Source organism: Hypomesus nipponensis, chromosome 5, assembly GCF_054491055.1.
Source record: "Hypomesus nipponensis isolate SF chromosome 5, ASM5449105v1, whole genome shotgun sequence".
NCBI lineage: Eukaryota > Metazoa > Chordata > Actinopteri > Osmeriformes > Osmeridae > Hypomesus > Hypomesus nipponensis.
The window spans coordinates 576,992-598,456 of record NC_140365.1 but is presented as its reverse complement, the minus strand read 5'-3'; the positions used below and the strand labels follow the sequence as shown (position 1 = coordinate 598,456).

The following is a 21,465-nucleotide window of genomic DNA, read 5'->3' as shown; positions in this document are numbered from 1 at the left end:
GAGCTGGCAACGGTAGAAACAGGATAGTGAGTGAAATGAGAGTCGCAAACGCATGTGAGATTCCATTAATATCCTACGCATCTTGCTAGCTAGCTAGCTAGCTAGCTTCCCCTTACTGCAGGTGCTGGTTGTGTAGAACCAAATTCAAGACAACCTGGAGACAGCACGAATCCGACTGAAGCGGACAAAACTAAGATTTCCACAAGCACACTCTGCTTACTAGTACATACTGCACTACACGTGTAAAGAGCAGTAACATTGCGAATGAAGAGTAGCCAAAGAAACGAACTTTTGTGAATTGGATGTAGCAGCTGGCTAGGCACTCGGGTCATTTGCATCACGTGCATTCATTTGAGACCACCTACAGATAACCAGCGAAACTAACTAGGCAGGTATCCAATCCATTTATTCGATGCTCACCACTCATAATCAGGTTATCTGTCGAGCTGGCAAAAATCCATGATTACTGTACTACCATCGATGTCATGCAAACCTGCTGATGATAGTGATGATGGCAACGAGATCTCTAGCTATAACAATCGCGTGATTTTACACTCGTTTATTTAGACCCTTTCTCCCGTATACGGGTACAATGTACACACTCCAAAATCAAAGAGCTTTCCTGACAACTTACCACAATGTATTGTTTCCCCCACAACTATCGGTAGTGAAGACATGCAACGGTACCGTAATTCGTCTCATCCAACTCCTCCTGGAAGTTATCGTCCTGCAGCAGCCAATCAAACCTCGCGATAACACTGAGTCGCACTAGCGCAGGTGCGCAGACGACAATAAATTGTTGTTGAATGAGACGCATTACGACCCGTCAACAAAAATGTGCTGAATAAGTCAGCGGAGAAAACGATTGCTTAAAATCCTCTCAATTATGTAACACTTCATTTCTTCTCTTTAAAATCTTGGTACGCCACACCATACTGCACCGGAATAATAATATTGTAAAGCAGCAAGTTTCATCAACCACACCACAAACAATGTCCAGGACAGAAATGAGCTTTATTAGGGCAACGTCTGTTAATGTCAGATCAGATGAGGACGGCAACTTGTTATACTGTGAAGGTGTAGAGCACAGTCATCTATCCTCTAGTGAGCCTTTACTCATCCTCAATATATGTAATGACAATGAAATGATGGACAGGTTATCATTACTAACATTTGAATAATTCCATCTGAAGGTTTTACATGTACAGCAACTAACTGCTTTACAAAAAGCAAAATAATACAATATATCATCACATGTATTTACAGTGTAGTAAATATACCTTTGTCGATTTTTACACAAAAATATTTACAGAGGTGAAGCTAACTGCGTAAAAAAATGAAGGAAACAAGATTTAAAAGAGAGGGCCAATGGTTTAAAACATTGTTGCATAACCTTGAACCCTTATAACCATAACCTCGAATGTGCCAACTTATATCAACCCAGCGCATAACAACTGACTTCAATTAAGAATAATTAAACCCCAACAGTATATTTACAGAGCTAATCCAACCCTCGAAAGACAAAATCTTGCTTCAAATCCTCCCTCCGTGTAAATAGAACTTGTGTTTGGGTTATCTATGAAATCAAATAGGCAACGACCCATTTTTGAAAGAAAAAAAACAAAACAAAAAGAAATGTCCCCTCGCTTTGCCGGAAAGGATTAATACTGTTTTTTATCAAACGGCTGACTAATTCTTCTCTCTATCCAGCTGCACATAGCTACGTTTTTTTCTGTTTAAATATTTTACCTTCAGTTGACTCACTAGTTAACTTAACTACTGTAAGTCAGACAGACACGTTTGAATGGGGAAAGCACGGAGGAAAACAGAAATCAAACAGGCTTCGACGACGCCTACAGCAGACTGAAGGCAAATAAAGCTGATTGAGACGCACCCTTTCAAATATGAGCTAAATAGCTGATTGAGACGTATCCTTTCTAAAGGGCGCTTAAAACGGCCAAATCTGTTGATGAATGAATTTAGCAATTTGCACACAGTAATAACAAAATAAATTTAGCATCCTGCTGTTGTGGTTCTCGTTTGCAGATGTTCAAGAATAAGCACATACAAAAAGAAAAAAACTACTTTGTGGTTTTGCATTTATAGCTTGGTCCATCTCTCAAAACCAACATTTCCTCCACGACCACTCTACCGTGTCTGTCGATCAGAAGGGTTATGCGGTTACTATGCAGAAGTTAGTTGATCTGGTAATACACTGCAGTTTCTAAACGTTAGTTTCCTTCAAACGACTAGGACAATTTCATGTTTGATTGTGTGGTAAACTTGTTCCATTTAACTTTTAAAAGCTTTCATTTATTTTCCCTTTCCATGATGAGGAACTGCTCCTTCTAGACAAACATCCTCCTGATTCAAGTATATGAAACATTTGTAAACAAAATGCAGGCAGGGAGATCTACTTCATTATATAACATACAACACACATTAACTTTCATCAGCACCAACACACTTTGAATTTTGGAAACAACATTTAAGTGCGCACATTGTTCATACCTTGTAGTTGTAGTTTTTTGTATTCGTTTTGTTAGTTTATATTGGATAAACGAACACATCAGAAACATTGTGTTTAAAGCATGGCTGAACAGACTAAACAAAATGGCTGGTTTAACATTCACAAGTCTTGTGTTCTATAACAAACTGTCAGTCTTCATATCCTCCGTTTACGCCTCACTCAAGTTATACACAGACTCGGTTTGGTGTATATAATGCACTTAACGCAAGCTCCTAAGCTAAGGCCATGTCCCTTGTGGAAAGGGTTAGAGGAGATGAGGGGGAGCGTGTCGTCTCCCCGGAGTGACCATGGGAAAGTTCTAACAAGCAACGAAAACACGAGTTGGCACATAACTCTAACTTCACTCCATGCCCCACAGTGACAACACACCGCACAAACGGACTGGATGGCACTAGCTCTTGTCTCTCAAACTGCAGACACGAGGCAGCCGGTCTACGTGACCAGGAGCCAGACTTCTGTCCACCAACCGCTGTGGTCAATGCACGCTTACGCGAACGAACAGCACCGTGTTTAGACACTGGAAAGAATGTCCTGTTTTGACACGTTCTATCGCAGGGTTGGCCACCCCTGTTTTAACCGATCTATGCAGGGAGAATGGGACCAAATGCAAAAGGCTGTGAGGGCAAATAAACACGGAGGAACACATGACAGGGTTGATTTTCCTTCCGCTAGTGCAAGCTAGTCTTTGGTGCCTGCCGCACTGCTTCTCGTCTAATCCCCGAACAGGAAGACTATGGCAGGGATGGAGTACCCCGGAGCTGCTCTCGAACTCTCCAACCCCTCTGAAGTCTTCACAGAAACACCGCGTCACCCTGGCAGCTGTGTGCATGAGGAGTCACTACGCCACATAGTTGGTAATAAATAACTAATCCATATTTCTTCAGATCTTTTCAATGACTCGTTTAAAAAAGAAAAAAAAGAAAATCAACTTCACTGTGAAAACAAAATCATAATCACAGTACAAATAAAATATTTTACTATTTACACTGTAAATAGAGGGCAGATTTACCAAAGCTTTTGAAACTGAAATTAGTGTCAAACTTTCCGAAAACAATAAACAAAAACATGAGAACTAATATGAGATCCTTAGGATTCTGGATCAGAACCACCAAGTCATAATTTCCTGTCCAAATATGCAAATACAAAACCTTAGTAAATCTGTCCCCAACATCAACGTCTGTCTATATTATTCTTCATTTCAACTCGAAGTACCAAATGTTAATGCATGAATATTCAACCACACATGGCTGTTATAATCAGGCAGCAGATTAGTCATGTCTGTATCACTGGGGATCATAGGGGACTGTATACACAGACACATGGAGACACTGCCTACAATAGTACCTTGCAGTTTGATGTTTCTCCACTCCCATGTTCATTAGAAACATCTGAAAACCCTAGAAAAGGCACACAATGAACTGACCCCTAACCTTCCCAGTGTGTGTCAATGGGGCTAACTGTTCTTATTGAGGAACACGGCCACACGTGACTGTTCTCAAAACCTTCCGTTCAGGAGAACGGGTGATGTTCTCCCTGTTGAGAACCGTGACCCAGGCCAGCTGTGAGGTCTGCAGACCTGGTTCCTCCAGCTCCTCCTCTCTGGTTCCTCTCGCAAGGTAGGAACAGTGAGGGCTCGTGCTGTGGTTCCCCTCGCGAGGGAGGAACAGTGAGGGCTCGTGCTATGGTTCCCCTCGCGAGGGAGGAACAGTGAGGGCTCGTCAGGGAGAATCCCTGTCACCTCCACCTCCAGTAACCGATGACGACACTGCTGGAGCTGAGAGGGAGTCTCCCTGGCGGAGGACCGTACAGCCCTTCACAGCCACAGCCCTGCACAGCCACAGCCCTGCACAGCCACAGCCCTGCACAGCCACAGCCCTGCACAGCCCCCAGCCCTGCACAGCCCCCAGCCCTGCACAGCCCCCAGCCCTGCATAGCCACAGCCCTGCACAGCCCCCAGCCCTGCATAGCCCTGCACAGCACGGTCCACAGCCCAGGGTCAGTGTTCCCTTGGTGCCCAGGGTCAGTGTTCCCTTGGTGCCCAGGGTCAGGGTCAGTGTTCCCTTGGTGCCCAGGGTCAGGGTCAGTGTTCCCTTGGTGCCCAGGGTCAGTGTTCCCTTGGTGCCCAGGGTCAGTGTTCCCTTGGTGCCCAGGGTCAGTGTTCCCTTGGTGCCCAGGGTCAGGGTCAGTGTTCCCTTGGTGCCCAGGGTCAGTGTTCCCTTGGTGCCCAGGGTCAGTGTTCCCTTGGTGCCCAGGGTCAGTGTTCCCTTGGTGCCCAGGGTCAGGGTCAGTGTTCCCTTGGTGCCCAGGGTCAGTGTTCCCTTGGTGCCCAGGGTCAGTGTTCCCTTGGTGCCCAGGGTCAGGGTCAGTGTTCCCTTGGTGCCCAGGGTCAGTGTTCCCTTGGTGCCCAGGGTCAGTGTTCCCTTGGTGCCCAGGGTCAGTGTTCCCTTGCCAGCCCTCTCGCCCATACTCTCAACTCGGGGAAATGTCAGTCAACTAACAACAATAAAAAAAAAGTCCAACTAAAAACAGGCAGGTTGAATTAGAGTAAATTGTGCAAATCACAGACCTGGTCTCCTCTTTACACAAAATCACACAGCGACATGAAAGCAGGGACAACAAAATGGTTTCAGATTCCTGGTGGTCTACTGTTGCTGCTGTTTGGCTAGGAATGTCAGAGCTTTACTCTGGCTCCTCCCTTTCAAACACTGAGGGGGGGGACAAACTCAATGTCATCAAAATAAGAATAAAATAAAAATAATCATACACAAAATAAAGAAAAGTTTGTAGAATTCTTCCATAGATCATCAAGTGGATATGGCTGACAGGTCGGGTCAGGGTTAAGAGCACAGATGTAAAACTAGAGAATCACCACAGAGAGAGAGAGATGGGGAGAGGGGAGAGAGGGGGAGGACTAAGAGGAGAGGTATAGTAGTATTAGAAGTGCAGCATGATGACTGGGAGGGGTCAAGGGTCATCTGATCGTCTTTATTCCGGGTGTGGAGGGGTCGGAGGGTCAGGGGTCATACGATCTTCTTGATGCTGGGCCGTTTGAAGCTCCCTGCGCTGCGCTGCTTCTGGACCTGACTGGCCGAGCCGTGTCTGGTCCTGCTGCTGAGGCTGCTGCCTGGAGAGAGCTCCACGTTCTCCTTGTCCATGCCTGAGACACACACACACACACGCACACACACACACACACACTGTCAGGACTGTTGCGGTTGACTTATGTGAGAGATGATTCTTTTGTGAAGGCTAAGGGGTAGGAGAGATGATGGGTAATACTGAGGGGCAGATGGGGATCTTGTGGGGTCTATCTGAAAGCAGAGCAGTATTGAGACCGTCAGGCTGCAGTGTGACAACCTACAGCTAGGGGGAGCAAACGTCCCACATAGGACAGTGCTCTCTGGAGTCCTAACATGAGCAAAGACTGGTCCTCACTGGAGGGAGGGAGGGAGGGAGGGAGGGAGGGAGGGAGGGAGGGAGGGAGGGAGGGAGGGAGGGAGGGAGGGAGGGAGGGAGGGAGGGAGGGAGGGAGGGAGGGAGGGAGGGAGGGAGGGAGGGAGGGAGGGAGGGAGGGAGGGAGGGAGGGAGGGAGGGAGGGAGGGAGGGAGGGAGGGAGGGAGGGAGGGAGGGAGGGAGGGAGGGAGGGAGGGAGGGAGGGAGGGAGGGAGGGAGGGAGGGAGGGAGGGAGGGGTGTAGTACCTGCCTGGGCTGGGTGCGGGGTGAAAACAGCAGACTTAGAGCAAGGCAGAGAAGCTTCGCATACAGAGGGGGAAAACAGGAGTGGGTGACCATGGCAACCCAAGAAGAGGAATGATAGAAAACAAAAATAATATTAAACATGATCAACATAAACATAATACCAACTGAAACTGTGATAAAGAAATTAAAAGATGAGGTGAAAAAATCATTAATCGTCTCTAACATAGCCCCCATTTGGATTCCACTGTATATGGTGTGTAACTAATGAATGAGAGCTACGTTCTGAAACACACATAACAAACACGATAAGGAATGACATGGAGAGCATTTCAAGCCACATCCTCCTTTGAGACAGTGTTGGATTGGAAAGAGATGGAGATGATAAATCTGGTTTAAAAAGATCTATAAAGAAAGTGCACACAAACAAACATCAAGGAAGACAGGAATGTGTATATAGACAAATTTGAAAAGATCCTTCTCTTTCCCTCTCCCCTCTTTCTCTCCCTTCCTCTGCATGTGTGTGTGTAGTGTGTGTGTGTGTGTAGTGTGTGTGTGTGTGTGTGTAGTGCGTGTGTGTGTAGTGTGTAGTGCGTGTGTGTGTGTAGTGCGTGTGTGTGTAGTGTGTGTGTGTGTAGTGTGTGTGCTGACCGGGGGAGTGCTGCGAGGTGGCCAGTGAGGTCATAGAGTTGGAGAGGTTGAGGTTAGCGGTGATGCTGAGCTGGCTCTGGGCAGGGGGGGGGGGTAGGGGGAGGTGGGGGGCCGGAGGCTCTCCTCACTAGCCTCCTCCTCCTGTGTCCCAGGGAGATAGGTGTCAATCAGGGCGTCCAGGAACTTCACAATCAGCTCTGCATAGTCTGGGATCTGGGTTTGCTGCAGAGAGAGAGAGAGAGGGAGAGAGAGAGAGGGTTAGAGAGAGAGAGGGAGAGGGAGAGGGAGAGAGACAGAGAGACAGAGAGAGAGAGAGAGAGAGAGAGAGAGAGAGAGAGAGAGACAGAGAGACAGAGAGAGAGAGAGAGAGAGAGAGAGAGAGAGAGAGAGAGAGGGAGAGGGAGAGGGAGAGGGAGAGGGAGAGGGAGAGGGAGAGGGAGAGGGGGAGGGGGAGGGGGAGGGGGAGGGGAGGGGGAGAGGGAGAGGGAGAGGGAGAGGGGGAGGGGGAGGGGGAGAGGGAGAGGGAGAGGGAGAGGGAGAGGGAGAGGGAGAGGGAGAGGGAGAGGGAGAGGGAGAGGGAGGGAGAGGGAGAGGGAGAGGGAGAGGGAGAGGGAGAGGGAGAGAGAGAGAGAGAGAGAGAGAGAGAGAGAGAGAGAGAGAGAGGGAGAGAGAGGGTTAGAGGGTTAGAGGAGTATCTACAGAGCTGGGGGGAGGGGGGTCCTGCTTACCTTAGAGAACGGCCCTGCAAACCTCCACAGACCATTGAAACCAAAACCTGCAGGAGAAAGAGGAATTAATCAGCAGCACAGAAAACAGCCTATAGAGTGTGTGTGTGTGTGGTGAGTGTGTGTGTGGTGAGTGTGTGTGTAGTGAGTGTGTGTGTGGTGAGTGTGTGTGTGGTGAGTGTGTGTGTAGTGAGTGTGTGTGTGGTGAGTGTGTGGTGAGTGTGTGTGTGTGTGTGTGTGGTGAGTGTGTGTGTAGTGTGTGTGTGGTGAGTGTGTGTGTAGTGAGTGTGTGTGTGGTGAGTGTGTGTGTAGTGAGTGTGTGTGTGGTGAGTGTGTGTGTGGTGAGTGTGTGTGTGGTGAGTGTGTGTGTGGTGAGTGTGTGTGTGTGTGTGTGTGGTGAGTGTGTGTGTGTGTGTCTCACTCTGCAGGTAGGAGGGCTGGTATTGAGGAGGGGACTCCTCATGGTAGACCACGCTCTGAACGATCCCGTGGATGGGGTTGAGCAGGTGGGGATCCTGACACAGCGACAGCAGCGTGTTGATCTTGGAGTCCAGGAGGTTGTGACTGGGGCAGCACAAGCACAGAGAGGCAGGATGATGTGAACACTACTAGACACTCCAGTCCCAAGAACAGCTGAAAGTGAGATGCAACGTTTGGGAGTGTTGCGAGAGTGACTGGGACTCAGCCAGGACACTTACACCACAGGGAAGACCTTGGGGAAGACAACACAGGCTTCAGCTAGGAACTCGTAGAGGATTCTTTGGTCAAACTCATCTGTAGTGTTCTTCACCAGGGTGGCCTGGATAGGAGGGGAGAGGGGGAGAGGAGTGTTACCAGGACAGTGAGGAGGAGAGGAGGGGAGTGTTACCAGGACAGTGAGGAGGAGAGGAGGGGAGTGTTACCAGGACAGTGAGGAGGAGAGGAGGGGAGTGTTACCAGGACAGTGAGGAGGAGAGGAGGGGAGTGTTACCAGGACAGTGAGGAGGAGAGGAGGGGAGTGTTACCAGGACAGTGAGGAGGAGAGGAGGGGAGTGTTACCAGGACAGTGAGGAGGAGAGGAGTGTTACCAGGACAGTGAGGAGGAGAGGAGGGGAGTGTTACCAGGACAGTGAGGAGGAGAGGAGGGGAGTGTTACCAGGACAGTGAGGAGGAGAGGAGTGTTACCAGGACAGTGAAGAGGAGAGGAGGGGAGTGTTACCAGGACAGTGAGGAGGAGAGGAGGGGAGTGTTACCAGGACAGTGAGGAGAAGGGCCTGGGTCTTGGGGTCGGTGAGAACCTCTTCGTCCAGCAGCACGTTGGACTCTGACACAGACACCTTCCTCAGGGTGTGGTGCTGGGAGATCCTCTGGGCCTCTGAGAGAGGGAGCGAGGGAGGGAGGGAGAGAGCAAGGGAGAGAAATCGAGACAGAAGGGGAGAGGGTCAGTTCTCCAGCCTGTGTCCCCTCCTCCTCCAGCCGTCCTCAGAGGGAGACGTACCCATGTCGTAGTCGTTCTCTGCTACCCTCCTCATCTTGGGGGGCGTGGTGGTGCCCGACTCCAGCTCAGAGCGCTTGGGAGCCTTGCTGTCTGAGATCAGGTGATCAAAACTCTTCCTGGTGCCTGAGGATCACACACACCAGCACAGTGGGTGTCACCAGGGTGGGAGAGGGTGAGGGAGGGGGTGAGGGAGGGGGTGAGGGAGGGGGTGAGGGAGAGGGTGAGGGAGGGGGTGAGGGAGAGGGTGAGGGAGGGGGTGAGGGAGGGGGTGAGGGAGGGAGGGGGTGAGTGAGGGAGGGTGAGGGAGGGAGGGTGAGGGAGGGAGGGAGAGGGGGTGAGAGAGGGAGGGAGGGTGAGGGAGGGAGGGAGAGGGAAGGGGTGAGAGGGAGGGGGTGAGAGAGGGAGGGGGTGAGAGGGGTGAGGGAGGGGGTGAGAGAGGGGGTGAGAGAGGGAGGGAGGGGGTGAAGGAGGGGTGAGGGAGGGGGTGAGGGAGGGTGAGGGAAGGTTGAGGGAGGGGGTGAGGGAGGGTGAGGGAGGGGTGAGGGAGGGTGAGGGAGGGGTGAGGGAGGGGGTGAGGGAGGGGGTGAGGGAGGGAGGGGGTGAGGGAGGGGGTGAGGGAGGGAGGGGGTGAGGGAGGGAGGGGGTGAGGGAGGGGGAGAGGAGTTACCCAGCAGCTTCTTGGTGTTGGCCTGGGATGGCTGGCCCATGTCCAGGCTCATAGACTTGCGGGTGCGGGGGCTGATCTGGCCCACGGTGGGGTAGTGGTGGGCCACCAGGTAGCACTCCAGCATCCGGGGGGACGTCCAGGGCTGAGACTCCCTCAGAGTCCTGCAGGGGACACAGGGACACTGAGACCAGGGGACCGCCCTCAGACAGGACCAGGACCAGGGGACCGCCCTCAGACAGGACCAGGACCAGAGGACCAGCATCTGCCTGTACCCAAGATTCCAGGTTCAAATCCCCCCGTTATGCAGAGTAGCTCACCTGCAGCTGGGGTCACCGTGGTGCGCCGAGTATGTGTCCATGGTAACGTTCTCCATGTTAACGTCTGAGAGGAGCAGGGACTTCCTGTGTTTGAGGCTGCAGCGACTACGGACTTCCTCTGAGACCGTAAGCAGAGCTGTGAACACACACGCAGATCAGTTGACTCACCCTCAGCCTGAACACCTGCATGCTGCCATGTGAGTAGAGAACATCGCTGAAAGAACTGGGGTTTGGCAGGAACCATGATCACTGTCAGTGTGCAGGTGGAGCTGAGCGCTCTCAGTGTGCAGGTGGAGCTGAGCGCTCTCAGTGTGCAGGTGGAGCTGAGCGCTCTCAGTGTGCAGTGTGCAGGTGGAGCTGAGCGCTCTCAGTGTGCAGGTGGAGCTGAGCGCTCTCAGTGTGCAGGTGGAGCTGAGCGCTCTCAGTGTGCAGGTGGAGCTAACCTGCTAGGTAGGCCACGCTCTCTGTGTTGACCTCAAACTTGTCACAGTTGAGGTGTTTCCCCACCAGGCCCAGCAGGGTGTGCAGGATGCGGACGGTCCGTGCCACCGTGGTGGGAGAGGGGTGTCGGTACCCTGGAGACACACAGTGTGGTCAGAAGCAGAGCTCCCAGCCCAGACGGCCCCCCGCCCCAGACCACACCAACTCACCTTTCAGCAGGTGACCCACTAGTGCAAAGTTGAAGTTGGAGCTGAAGTTGAGGCCGACAAAGTGGTCCATCTGTTTACAGTGCCACTCCAGAGGCTTCCTGATCTCCATGAACACCTCCTCAGGACTCTGGGGGCAGGAGGCACATGGTGAGGGAGGCAGTGAGAGAGGCAGTGAGGGGGAGGCAGTGAGAGAGGCAGTGAGGGGGAGGCAGTGAGAGAGGCAGTGAGAGAGGCAGTGAGGGAGGCAGTGAGGGAGGCAGTGAGAGAGGCAGTGAGAGAGGCAGTGAGGGAGGCAGTGAGGGGGAGGCAGTGAGGGAGGCAGTGAGGGGGAGGCAGTGAGGGGGAGGCAGTGAGAGAGGCAGTGAGAGAGGCAGTGAGGGAGGCAGTGAGGGAGGCAGTGAGAGAGGCAGTGAGGGGGAGGCAGTGAGAGAGGCAGTGAGGGAGGCAGTGAGGGGGAGGCAGTGAGAGAGGCAGTGAGGGGGAGGCAGTGAGAGAGGCAGTGAGAGAGGCAGTGAGAGAGGCAGTGAAGGGAAGGCAGTGAGGGGGAGGTAGTGAGAGAGGCAGTGAGAGAGGCAGTGAGGGAGGCAGTGAAAGAGGCAGTGAGGGGGAGGCAGTGAGGGGGAGGTAGTGAGGGGGAGGTAGTGAGAGAGGCAGTGAGGGAGGCAGTGAGGGGGAGGCAGTGAGAGAGGCAGTGAGGGAGGCAGTGAGGGAGGCAGTGAGGGGGAGGCAGTGAGAGAGGCAGTGAGGGGGAGGCAGTGAGAGAGGCAGTGAGGGGGAGGCAGTGAGAGAGGCAGTGAGAGAGGCAGTGAGGGGGAGGCAGTGAGAGAGGCAGTGAGGGAGGCAGTGAGAGAGGCAGTGAGGGGGAGGCAGTGAGAGAGGCAGTGAGAGAGGCAGTGAGAGAGGCAGTGAGGGGGAGGCAGTGAGGGGGAGGCAGTGAGAGAGGCAGTGAGAGAGGCAGTGAGAGAGGCAGTGAGAGAGGCAGTGAGGGGGAGGTAGTGAGGGGGAGGTAGTGAGAGAGGCAGTGAGGGAGGCACATGGTGAGGGAGGCAGTGAGAGAGGCAGTGAGGGGGAGGCAGTGAGAGAGGCAGTGAGGGGGAGGCAGTGAGAGAGGCAGTGAGAGAGGCAGTGAGAGAGGCAGTGAGAGAGGCAGTGAGAGAGGCAGTGAGGGGGAGGCAGTGAGGGGGAGGCAGTGAGAGAGGCAGTGAGAGAGGCAGTGAGAGAGGCAGTGAGGGGGAGGTAGTGAGAGAGGCAGTGAGGGAGGCACATGGTGAGGGAGGCAGTGAGAGAGGCAGTGAGGGGGAGGCAGTGAGAGAGGCAGTGAGGGAGGCAGTGAGGGAGGCAATGAGGGGGAGGCAGTGAGAGAGGCAGTGAGGGGGAGGTAGTGAGGGGGAAGCAGTGAGGGGGAGGCAGTGAGGGGGAGGCAGTGAGGGAGGCAGTGAGAGGGAGGCAGTGAGGGAGGCAGTGAGGGGGAGGCAGTGAGGGGGAGGCAGTGAGGGGGAGGTAGTGAGGGGGAGGGCAGCGACAAAGTGGTCCATCTGTTTACAGTGCCACTCCAGAGGCTTCCTGATCTCCATGAACACCTCCTCAGGACTCTGGGGGCAGGAGGCACATGGTGAGGGAGGCAGTGAGAGAGGCAGTGAGGGGGAGGCAGTGAGAGAGGCAGTGAGGGGGAGGCAGTGAGAGAGGCAGTGAGAGAGGCAGTGAGGGAGGCAGTGAGGGAGGCAGTGAGAGAGGCAGTGAGAGAGGCAGTGAGGGAGGCAGTGAGGGGGAGGCAGTGAAAGAGGCAGTGAGGGGGAGGCAGTGAGGGGGAGGCAGTGAGAGAGGCAGTGAGAGAGGCAGTGAGGGAGGCAGTGAGGGAGGCAGTGAGAGAGGCAGTGAGGGGGAGGCAGTGAGAGAGGCAGTGAGGGAGGCAGTGAGGGGGAGGCAGTGAGAGAGGCAGTGAGGGGGAGGCAGTGAGAGAGGCAGTGAGAGAGGCAGTGAGAGAGGCAGTGAAGGGAAGGCAGTGAGGGGGAGGTAGTGAGAGAGGCAGTGAGAGAGGCAGTGAGGGAGGCAGTGAAAGAGGCAGTGAGGGGGAGGCAGTGAGGGGGAGGTAGTGAGGGGGAGGTAGTGAGAGAGGCAGTGAGGGAGGCAGTGAGGGGGAGGCAGTGAGAGAGGCAGTGAGGGAGGCAGTGAGGGAGGCAGTGAGGGGGAGGCAGTGAGAGAGGCAGTGAGGGGGAGGCAGTGAGAGAGGCAGTGAGGGGGAGGCAGTGAGAGAGGCAGTGAGAGAGGCAGTGAGGGGGAGGCAGTGAGAGAGGCAGTGAGGGAGGCAGTGAGAGAGGCAGTGAGGGGGAGGCAGTGAGAGAGGCAGTGAGAGAGGCAGTGAGAGAGGCAGTGAGAGAGGCAGTGAGGGGGAGGCAGTGAGGGGGAGGCAGTGAGAGAAGCAGTGAGAGAGGCAGTGAGAGAGGCAGTGAGGGGGAGGTAGTGAGGGGGAGGTAGTGAGAGAGGCAGTGAGGGAGGCACATGGTGAGGGAGGCAGTGAGAGAGGCAGTGAGGGGGAGGCAGTGAGAGAGGCAGTGAGGGGGAGGCAGTGAGAGAGGCAGTGAGAGAGGCAGTGAGAGAGGCAGTGAGAGAGGCAGTGAGAGAGGCAGTGAGGGGGAGGCAGTGAGGGGGAGGCAGTGAGAGAGGCAGTGAGAGAGGCAGTGAGAGAGGCAGTGAGGGGGAGGTAGTGAGAGAGGCAGTGAGGGAGGCACATGGTGAGGGAGGCAGTGAGAGAGGCAGTGAGGGGGAGGCAGTGAGAGAGGCAGTGAGGGGGAGGCAGTGAGAGAGGCAGTGAGGGAGGCAGTGAGGGAGGCAATGAGGGGGAGGCAGTGAGAGAGGCAGTGAGGGGGAGGTAGTGAGGGGGAAGCAGTGAGGGGGAGGCAGTGAGGGGGAGGCAGTGAGGGAGGCAGTGAGAGGGAGGCAGTGAGGGAGGCAGTGAGGGGGAGGCAGTGAGGGGGAGGCAGTGAGGGGGAGGTAGTGAGGGGGAGGCAGTGAGGGAGGCAGTGAGGGGGAGGCAGTGAGGGGGAGGTAGTGAGGGGGAGGCAGTGAGGGAGGCAGTGAGGGAGGCAGTGAGGGAGGCAGTGAGAGAGGCAGTGAGGGGGAGGCAGTGAGGGAGGCAGTGAGGGAGGCAGTGAGAAAGGCAGTGAGGGGGAGGCAGTGAGGGGGAGGCAGTGAGGGGGAGGCAGTGAGGGGGAGGCAGTGAGGGAGGCAGTGAGGGAGGCAGTGAGGGAGGCAGTGAGGGAGGCAGTGAGAGAGGCAGTGAGGGGGAGGCAGTGAGGGAGGCAGTGAGGGGGAGGCAGTGAGGGAGGCACATGGTGAGGGGGAGGCAGTGAGGGAGGCAGTGAGAGAGGCAGTGAGGGAGGCAGTGAGGGAGGCAGTGAGGGAGGCAGTGAGGGAGGCAGTGAGGGAGGCAGTGAGAGAGGCAGTGAGGGAGGCAGTGAGGGGGAGGCAGTGAGGGAGGCACATGGTGAGGGGGAGGCAGTGAGGGAGGCAGTGAGAGAGGCAGTGAGGGAGGCAGTGAGGGAGGCAGTGAGGGAGGCAGTGAGAGAGGCAGTGAGGGGGAGGCAGTGAGAGAGGCAGTGAGAGAGGCAGTGAGGGAGGCAGTGAGGGAGGCAGTGAGGGAGGCAGTGAGGGAGGCAGTGAGAGAGGCAGTGAGGGGGAGGCAGTGAGGGAGGCAGTGAGGGGGAGGCAGTGAGGGAGGCACATGGTGAGGGGGAGGCAGTGAGGGAGGCAGTGAGAGAGGCAGTGAGGGAGGCAGTGAGGGAGGCAGTGAGGGAGGCAGTGAGGGAGGCAGTGAGGGACTGAGTGAGCGTGTGCGAGCGAGCAGTACCTTGTGGTTGAACACCTTCAGGCTGTCCAGGGTGTGGAGGTTCTGCTCCAGCAGCGCTGTGCCTGCAGAGTACAGGTTCACCTCATCCAGCTGCAACACAGCCACGGCCACCCAGAACAGGGCCTTGTGCATGGGGGAGTCCTGCAGGACACACAGGGGGGCTGGTTACCCCCCAACACAGCCCACACACAGCCAAACACACACAGCTGACACAAACACAACACCCAAACCGGAGGAGAGGAAATGCTGTTGGCCTGTACACCAGCCTGTTGTTCTGGGTCTTTGTATGTGTGTGTGTGTCAGTGGTCTATTCACCAGGCTGGAACAGCTCTGCTCAAATGACCTCAGAGCAGACTCATTTGGGTAACACCACAGTGAGGTTCACATCACTGGGGGCAGGGGCAGGGTGTGAGGGGGGCAGGGGGAGGGTGTGAGGGGGGCAGGGTGTGAGGGGGGCAGGGGGAGGGTGTGAGGGAGGCAGGGTGTGAGGGGGCAGGGTGTGAGGGGGGCAGGGGCAGGGTGTGAGGGGGGCAGGGGGAGGGTGTGAGGGGGGCAGGGTGTGAGGGGGGCAGGGGGAGGGTGTGAGGGAGGCAGGGGGAGGGTGTGAGGGGGGCAGGGGCAGGGTGTGAGGGGGGCAGGGTGTGAGGGAGGCAGGGGGAGGGTGTGAGGGGGGGAGGGGCAGGGTGTGAGGGGGGCAGGGGGAGGGTGTGAGGGGGGCAGGGTGTGAGGGGGGCAGGGGGAGGGTGTGAGGGGGGCAGGGTGTGAGGGGGGCAGGGGCAGGGTGTGAGGGGGGCAGGGGCAGGGTGTGAGGGGGGCAGGGGGAGGGTGTGAGGGGGGCAGGGGGAGGGTGTGAGGGGGGCAGGGGGAGGGTGTGAGGGGGGCAGGGGGAGGGTGTGAGGGGGGCAGGGTGTGAGGGGGGCAGGGGGAGGGTGTGAGGGGGGCAGGGGGAGGGTGTGAGGGGGGCAGGGTGTGAGGGGGGCAGGGTGTGAGGGGGGCAGGGGGAGGGTGTGAGGGGGGCAGGGGGAGGGTGTGAGGGAGGCAGGGTGTGAGGGGGGCAGGGGGAGGGTGTGAGGGGGGCAGGGTGTGAGGGGGGCAGGGTGTGAGGGGGGCAGGGGGAGGGTGTGAGGAGTACCTTGTTGAGGAGAGGTTGCAGCTTAGTCAGAGCGATCACCGTGGCCTCGATCAGAACCTGGCTGTTGTAGCTGTCTGGTCCCTTCAGACAGCTCTCCAAACCCTGCACAGAGCAGCGCACGTCAACACACGCACACAGTCTCTCACACACACACAGTCTCTCACACACACACAGTCTCTCACACACACACAGTCTCTCACACACACACAGTCTCTCACACACACACAGTCTCTCACACACACACAGTCTCTCACACACACACAGTCTCTCACACACACACAGTCTCTCACACACACACAGTCTCTCACACGCACACAGTCTCTCACACACACACAGTCTCTCAAACGCACACAGTCTCTCACACACACACAGTCTCTCACACTGAGCGGGCTGCCCACCCTGTCGATGCTGAGCAGGGGCGTGGCCTTGCTGAGGATGCGCAGGACCTGCTTGATCTGGCCGTGTGTCACCTTCTTACTGATGCAGCCAAACACCACCAGGGCCCTGGGCTGCAGCGAGGGGTTGAACTGGAACGCAAACCTGGAGGGGGGAGGGATTTAGAACAGCCAGTACACTGCAGGCTTCATTCATCCTAAAGAGGAGAGCAGAGCAGAATAGAGCAGAGTAGAGCAGAAAGAACAGAGCAGAACAGAGCAGAGCAGAGCAGAGTAGAGTAGAGTAGAGCAGAGCTGCTTTTACTTCTGAGCCAGCTCGGTCCACTGGTCCAGCCAGGTGCAGCCAGGAATGTCCCTCATGCAGGCCTGCAGGAGGAGAGCAACACCTCAGACCACAGGCTCCTCTACACACACACACACACACTCTCCTGTCACCAGGCAACACACACACCACAGCCAGGACAGAGGGTTGTGAGCTCACCTCCATGATCTCCAGCAGAGCTTCCGTGACGGTCTCCAGGGAGGACAGGGCGAAGGTCTCCCTCTCGTAGGCTCCGGGGGGAAGGAGCGGTCCCGGTAGCTGGAGCGGAAGGCGATGACGGCGGCAGACTTGACCTTGCTGATGCCAAACAGCAGGTAGAACTTGGGGAGGGAGAACTCAGTCAGGCTGAGCCTCAGCACCTGCTTGGTCTCCTCTGTGGGGAGGAGGAGGAGAGAGCCAGACATGAAGGAGGAGGAGGAGGAAGAGGAAGAGGAGGAGGAGGAGGAGGAAGAGGAAGAGGAAGAGGAAGAGGAAGAGGAAGAGGAAGAGGAAGAGGAAGAGGAAGAGGAGGAGGAGGAGGAGGAGGAGGAGGAGGAGAGAGCCAGACATGAAGGAGGAGGAGGAGGAAGAGGAAGAGGAAGAGGAAGAGGAGGAGGAGGAGGAGGAGGAGGAAGAGGAAGAGGAAGAGGAAGAGGAAGAGGAGGAGGAGGAGGAGGAGGAGAGAGCCAGACATGGAGGAGGAAGAGGAAGAGGAAGAGGAAGAGGAGGAGGAGGAGGAGGAGGAGAGAGCCAGACATGAAGGAGGAGGAGGAGGAGGAGAGAGCCAGACATGAAGGAGGAGGAGGAGGAAGAGGAGGAGGAGGAGGAGGAGGAGGAGGAGGAGAGAGCCAGACATGAAGGAGGAGGAGGAGGAGGAGAGAGCCAGACATGAAGGAGGAGGACAGAGCCAGACATGAAGGAGGAGGAGAGAGCCAGACATGAAGGAGGAGGAGGAGAGAGCCAGACATGAAGGAGGAGGAGGAGGAGGAGGAGAGAGCCAGACATGAAGGAGGAGGAGGAGGAGGAGGAGAGAGCCAGACATGAAGGAGGAGGAGAGAGCCAGACATGAAGGAGGAGGAGGAGAGAGCCAGACATGAAGGAGGAGGAGGAGAGAGCCAGACTTGAAGGAGGAGGAGGAGAGAGCCAGACATGAAGGAGGAGGAGGAGGAGAGTCGACACCACCCAGACATGAAGGAGGAGGAGGGGCATGAAGAGAGGGCTGAGGAGGGTCTCACCGCTGAAGTTGAGCTGGGAGCAGGTGCAGAGGGAGTGGATGATGTTGATGACCAGGCCGTGCGTGGATGCTCGCAGGGAGAGCGGTCCTGTGGCCACCAGCAGCGTGACCACGTGGAACAGGTAGGGCAGATGTGTGGCCACGTCCAGAGAGTTGTTGAAGGACAGCATGAGCATGTAACGAGCCAGGATAGCGATGTCATCCCACATCAGGTGCTGCTCCAGGGTTGCCGTGGGAGACAGGCAGGTCTTGTCGATGATCTTACACATGCGGATGATCACCTGGAGACCGACCAGGACCACAGTGTAGTATTAGAGCTGTAATAGCCAGCCTGCAGGCACATTCTGATAGGTCACCAAACCACCCCTGATTCAGACGCACAAACACATCTGCCCTGCAGGGAGGAAACCTGCTCTGTTCTCTGAGGAGGGGTGTGTGTGTGTGTGTGTGTGTGTGTGTGTGTTACCTTGCTGGACACCAGCTTGACGTTCCCCGAGGCCAGGGCCACAGCTGTATCTGCCATCACCTCAGCCTTGATGGAGCCCAGACCGCCAGTAGCACTGGTCTTGATGAAGCTGTCCAGAACCACGTCCAGAAGATCTGTGATCTACAGAGAGAGAGGACAGATGGACAGACAGAGAGAGAAACAGAGAGAGAGAGGACAGAGAGAGAGAGAGAGAGAGAGAGAAACAGAGAGAGAGAAACAGAGAGAGAGAGGATAGAGAGAGAGAGAGAGAGAGAGAGGACAGATGGACAGACAGAGAGAGAAACAGAGAGAGAGAGGATAGAGAGAGAGAGAGGACAGAGAAAGATCTCCAGTTAGACAGCAGCAGAGAGCAGTGACCTCACCACCCTGACCGCCGTGGTTTCAGCAGGAGGAACAGATGACATCAGAGCGTAGGGACTCTGCAGCCATCACACATCCTGCTTCATCATACATCCACCACACCACCACAACAGAGACAGAGAGAGAGACGGAGGGAGGGGGCCCCTACCTGACCCAGACTGCCCCAGATCTTGGCCTGGATGGAGGGGTACATCTGCTTCTCGTTGATGGTCATGGTGATCAGTTTGTCCAGGATGGCAGAGACGCGCTGGCGCTTGGCGTCATCGTTGTGCTTGCAGAAACGCACCAGGTTGAGTAGCCAGGGAGTCATGTACTCCAGACAGAGGTGCTTCAGCTCTATACCTGCAGGGCACACAGCCACACAGCAGGGGGGAGGGAGGGGCACACAGCAGGGGGGAGGGAGGGGCACACAGCCACACAGCAGGGGGGAGGGAGGGGCACACAGCAGGGGGGAGGGAGGGGCACACAGCCACACAGCAGGGGGGAGGGAGGGGCACACAGCAGGGGGGAGGGAGGGGCACACAGCAGGGGGAGAGGGAGGGGCACACAGCAGGGGGGGAGGGAGGGGCACACAGCAGGGGGGAGGGAGGGGCACACAGCAGGGGGGGAGGGAGGGGCACACAGCCACACAGCAGGGGGGGAGGGAGGGGCACACAGCAGGGGGGAGGGAGGGGCACACAGCAGGGGGGGAGGGAGGGGCACACAGCAGGGGGAGAGGGAGGGGCACACAGCAGGGGGGAGGGAGGGGCACACAGCCACACAGCAGGGGGGAGGGAGGGGCACACAGCCACACAGCAGGGGGGAGGGAGGGGCACACAGCAGGGGGGGAGGGAGGGGCACACAGCAGGGGGGAGGGAGGGGCACACAGCAGGGGGGGAGGGAGGGGCACACAGCAGGGGGGAGGGAGGGAGGGGCACACAGCAGGGGGGAGGGAGAGAACTTTTTGAATGATGTTTTTTGTTTTACGCTTTCGAAACGTATAAAAAAATAAAATGCATATTTTTTTAAAATGTGTCATAATAGCGTTTATTTATTTTATTTTTTTACACAGTAAAAGGAGAGGACATATTAGAAATGTTATTTATAAAATATTATTTCACATTTCTTTAACCTCCCTATTGTGTTCAGCTTTCTGATTGGCTAATGGGTAGTCATGCCAGACGCGTATTGCCCTCCTCAGCGGTCAATACGGCTCCGTATTGCCCTCTGACGTCATCTTCAAAATGAGCGACGAGTCAGCTGCTGAGTTTTACTATCCAGATGATGCTGAAAAGATTTGTCATCGATAGTGAGGATGAAGACTAGACTCTTTGAATCACCTGTGTCGTTATTTTGTGTTCAAATTAAAGCCATTTTAGCAGAACCAAGTTGTCCGCTTTCTATCAAAAGTAATGAGTTGCTAGGCAACACATGAAACACAGCGTGAGAAGACTTGAGAGCTAGCTACAATTAGCCTAGAGGTACCATTTATTTTCGTTTACAAAATAAAAAGAAGCTAAAAATGCCATATAATAAACTACTTACTAACCTCGACCGTTCGGTCATGCCGGGAAGCGAGGTTGATACGGCAAAGCCTCAGTTTGATATTTCCCGGCATGACCTCACTCTAGGTTAGTAAGTAGTTAGTAAAAGTATACTAATTATGTTTCATGCCACTGAATTGCACCCCCCCTCCCCCATCTCTCTGTCTCCCCAGCTGTACAACAGCATAAAGGCTTGGCCTTTCTCACACTTTATTTTTGACATCTCACCGCAGCACGTCCACACACACACAAATATGAAAATACCATTTCATCTCTCATATTACTTTTTTGGTTTTATTATTTTGGGAACCCTTTCATTCTCATAGATGTGACAAATGTGTTTTCAATTGGGGAGTGGTAACATCATTTGTTATAAATATATATATATAAAATATTTATATAATAATAATAATAATACACGGTCGTGGGCCAGGGTACTGTGTGTGTGTGTGTGAGTGTGTGTGTGAGTGTGTGTGTGTGTGAGTGTGTGTGCCAGGTACTGACTGGACTTGCTGAAGCCAGATATGCACTCCTGCAGGAACTCCAGGGTGAGGTGTGGCTCATTGGCAGCAAGGGTCCTGCTGATGGACACGATGAACAGAGTGTTGTTGGCAGGGATGCACAGCCCCGACGTCTCTAACAACTGCCCCTCGATCTTCAGGTTGAAAGTGCAGGTTAAGGCACACAGCAGGTTGTAGGCTGCAGACCTGACCACAGAGATGGCAAGCACACACACACACACACAAAAGAAAAGAGAAGTTAGAACAAGCCTACCTTCCCAGCCCCAAATCTCTCCCAACCTCTCTCCCAGCCCCTGCAACTTCTGGGGGGGGGTCCCTGAGGCTGGGGGAGAGGCTGGGAGAGAGGCTGGGGGAGAGGCTGGGAGAGAGGCTGGGGGGTATCTGAGGCTGGGGGAGAGGCTGGGGGAGAGGCTGGGGGAGAGGCTGGGGGAGAGGCTGGGAGAGAGGCTGGGGGAGAGGCTGGGGGAGAGGCTGGGGGAGAGGCTGGGGGAGAGGCTGGGGGAGAGGCTGGGGGAGAGGCTGGGGGGTATCTGAGGCTGGGGGTATCTGAGGCTGGGAGAGAGGCTGGGGGGTACCTGAGGCTGGGGTCTGAGCTCCCCAGGTTCAGCAGGGCGATGTTGAGCAGCGTTCCTGGCACATCCTTGGGCCTGATCTTGGTGTGCTGGGGGATGGAGTCAGGCTGAGACAGCTCCCAGCGCGTGCGGATGTGGATGATGGAGTGGACGATGGCCTCACACTCCTGATGCATGAAGGTGAGTGGCGTGCCCTGGTTGGCGATGGTCAGGGTGAACTGGTTCTCATCCACCAGGCAGATCTCCTCGATCTCAGAAGCGTAGTAGATGTCATTGAGGAAGACAGACTGGCCCAGCACGCGCGTCCTCTCTGCTGACGTCACCTGCACCGCCGTGGAGCCCACCTGGAGGAAACGGAGCCAGACGGCCTGTCACACCTT

At 55.6% G+C, this 21,465-nt stretch overlaps 1 protein-coding gene across 1 annotated transcript in view; it reads right to left on the bottom strand.

Moving 5' to 3' along the window:
• Window positions 1–5,538: 5,538 nt before the first annotated feature.
• Window positions 5,539–21,465, bottom strand: part of LOC146287616 (neurofibromin-like) — a 48,209-nt gene continuing 32,282 nt past the window's right edge. The window contains 23 exon segments of the mRNA XM_084697802.1: window positions 5,539–5,687; window positions 6,878–6,968; window positions 6,971–7,099; window positions 7,606–7,652; window positions 8,024–8,166; window positions 8,301–8,401; window positions 8,835–8,956; window positions 9,080–9,202; window positions 9,747–9,907; window positions 10,064–10,199; window positions 10,507–10,638; window positions 10,714–10,840; window positions 14,561–14,701; window positions 15,693–15,794; window positions 16,091–16,232; window positions 16,392–16,453; window positions 16,569–16,648; window positions 16,651–16,782; window positions 17,624–17,903; window positions 18,089–18,229; window positions 18,618–18,811; window positions 20,497–20,699; window positions 21,089–21,429. Of these exon segments, the coding sequence (XP_084553928.1) occupies window positions 5,551–5,687; window positions 6,878–6,968; window positions 6,971–7,099; window positions 7,606–7,652; window positions 8,024–8,166; window positions 8,301–8,401; window positions 8,835–8,956; window positions 9,080–9,202; window positions 9,747–9,907; window positions 10,064–10,199; window positions 10,507–10,638; window positions 10,714–10,840; window positions 14,561–14,701; window positions 15,693–15,794; window positions 16,091–16,232; window positions 16,392–16,453; window positions 16,569–16,648; window positions 16,651–16,782; window positions 17,624–17,903; window positions 18,089–18,229; window positions 18,618–18,811; window positions 20,497–20,699; window positions 21,089–21,429 (3,267 nt within the window). The 3' untranslated portion in view covers window positions 5,539–5,550.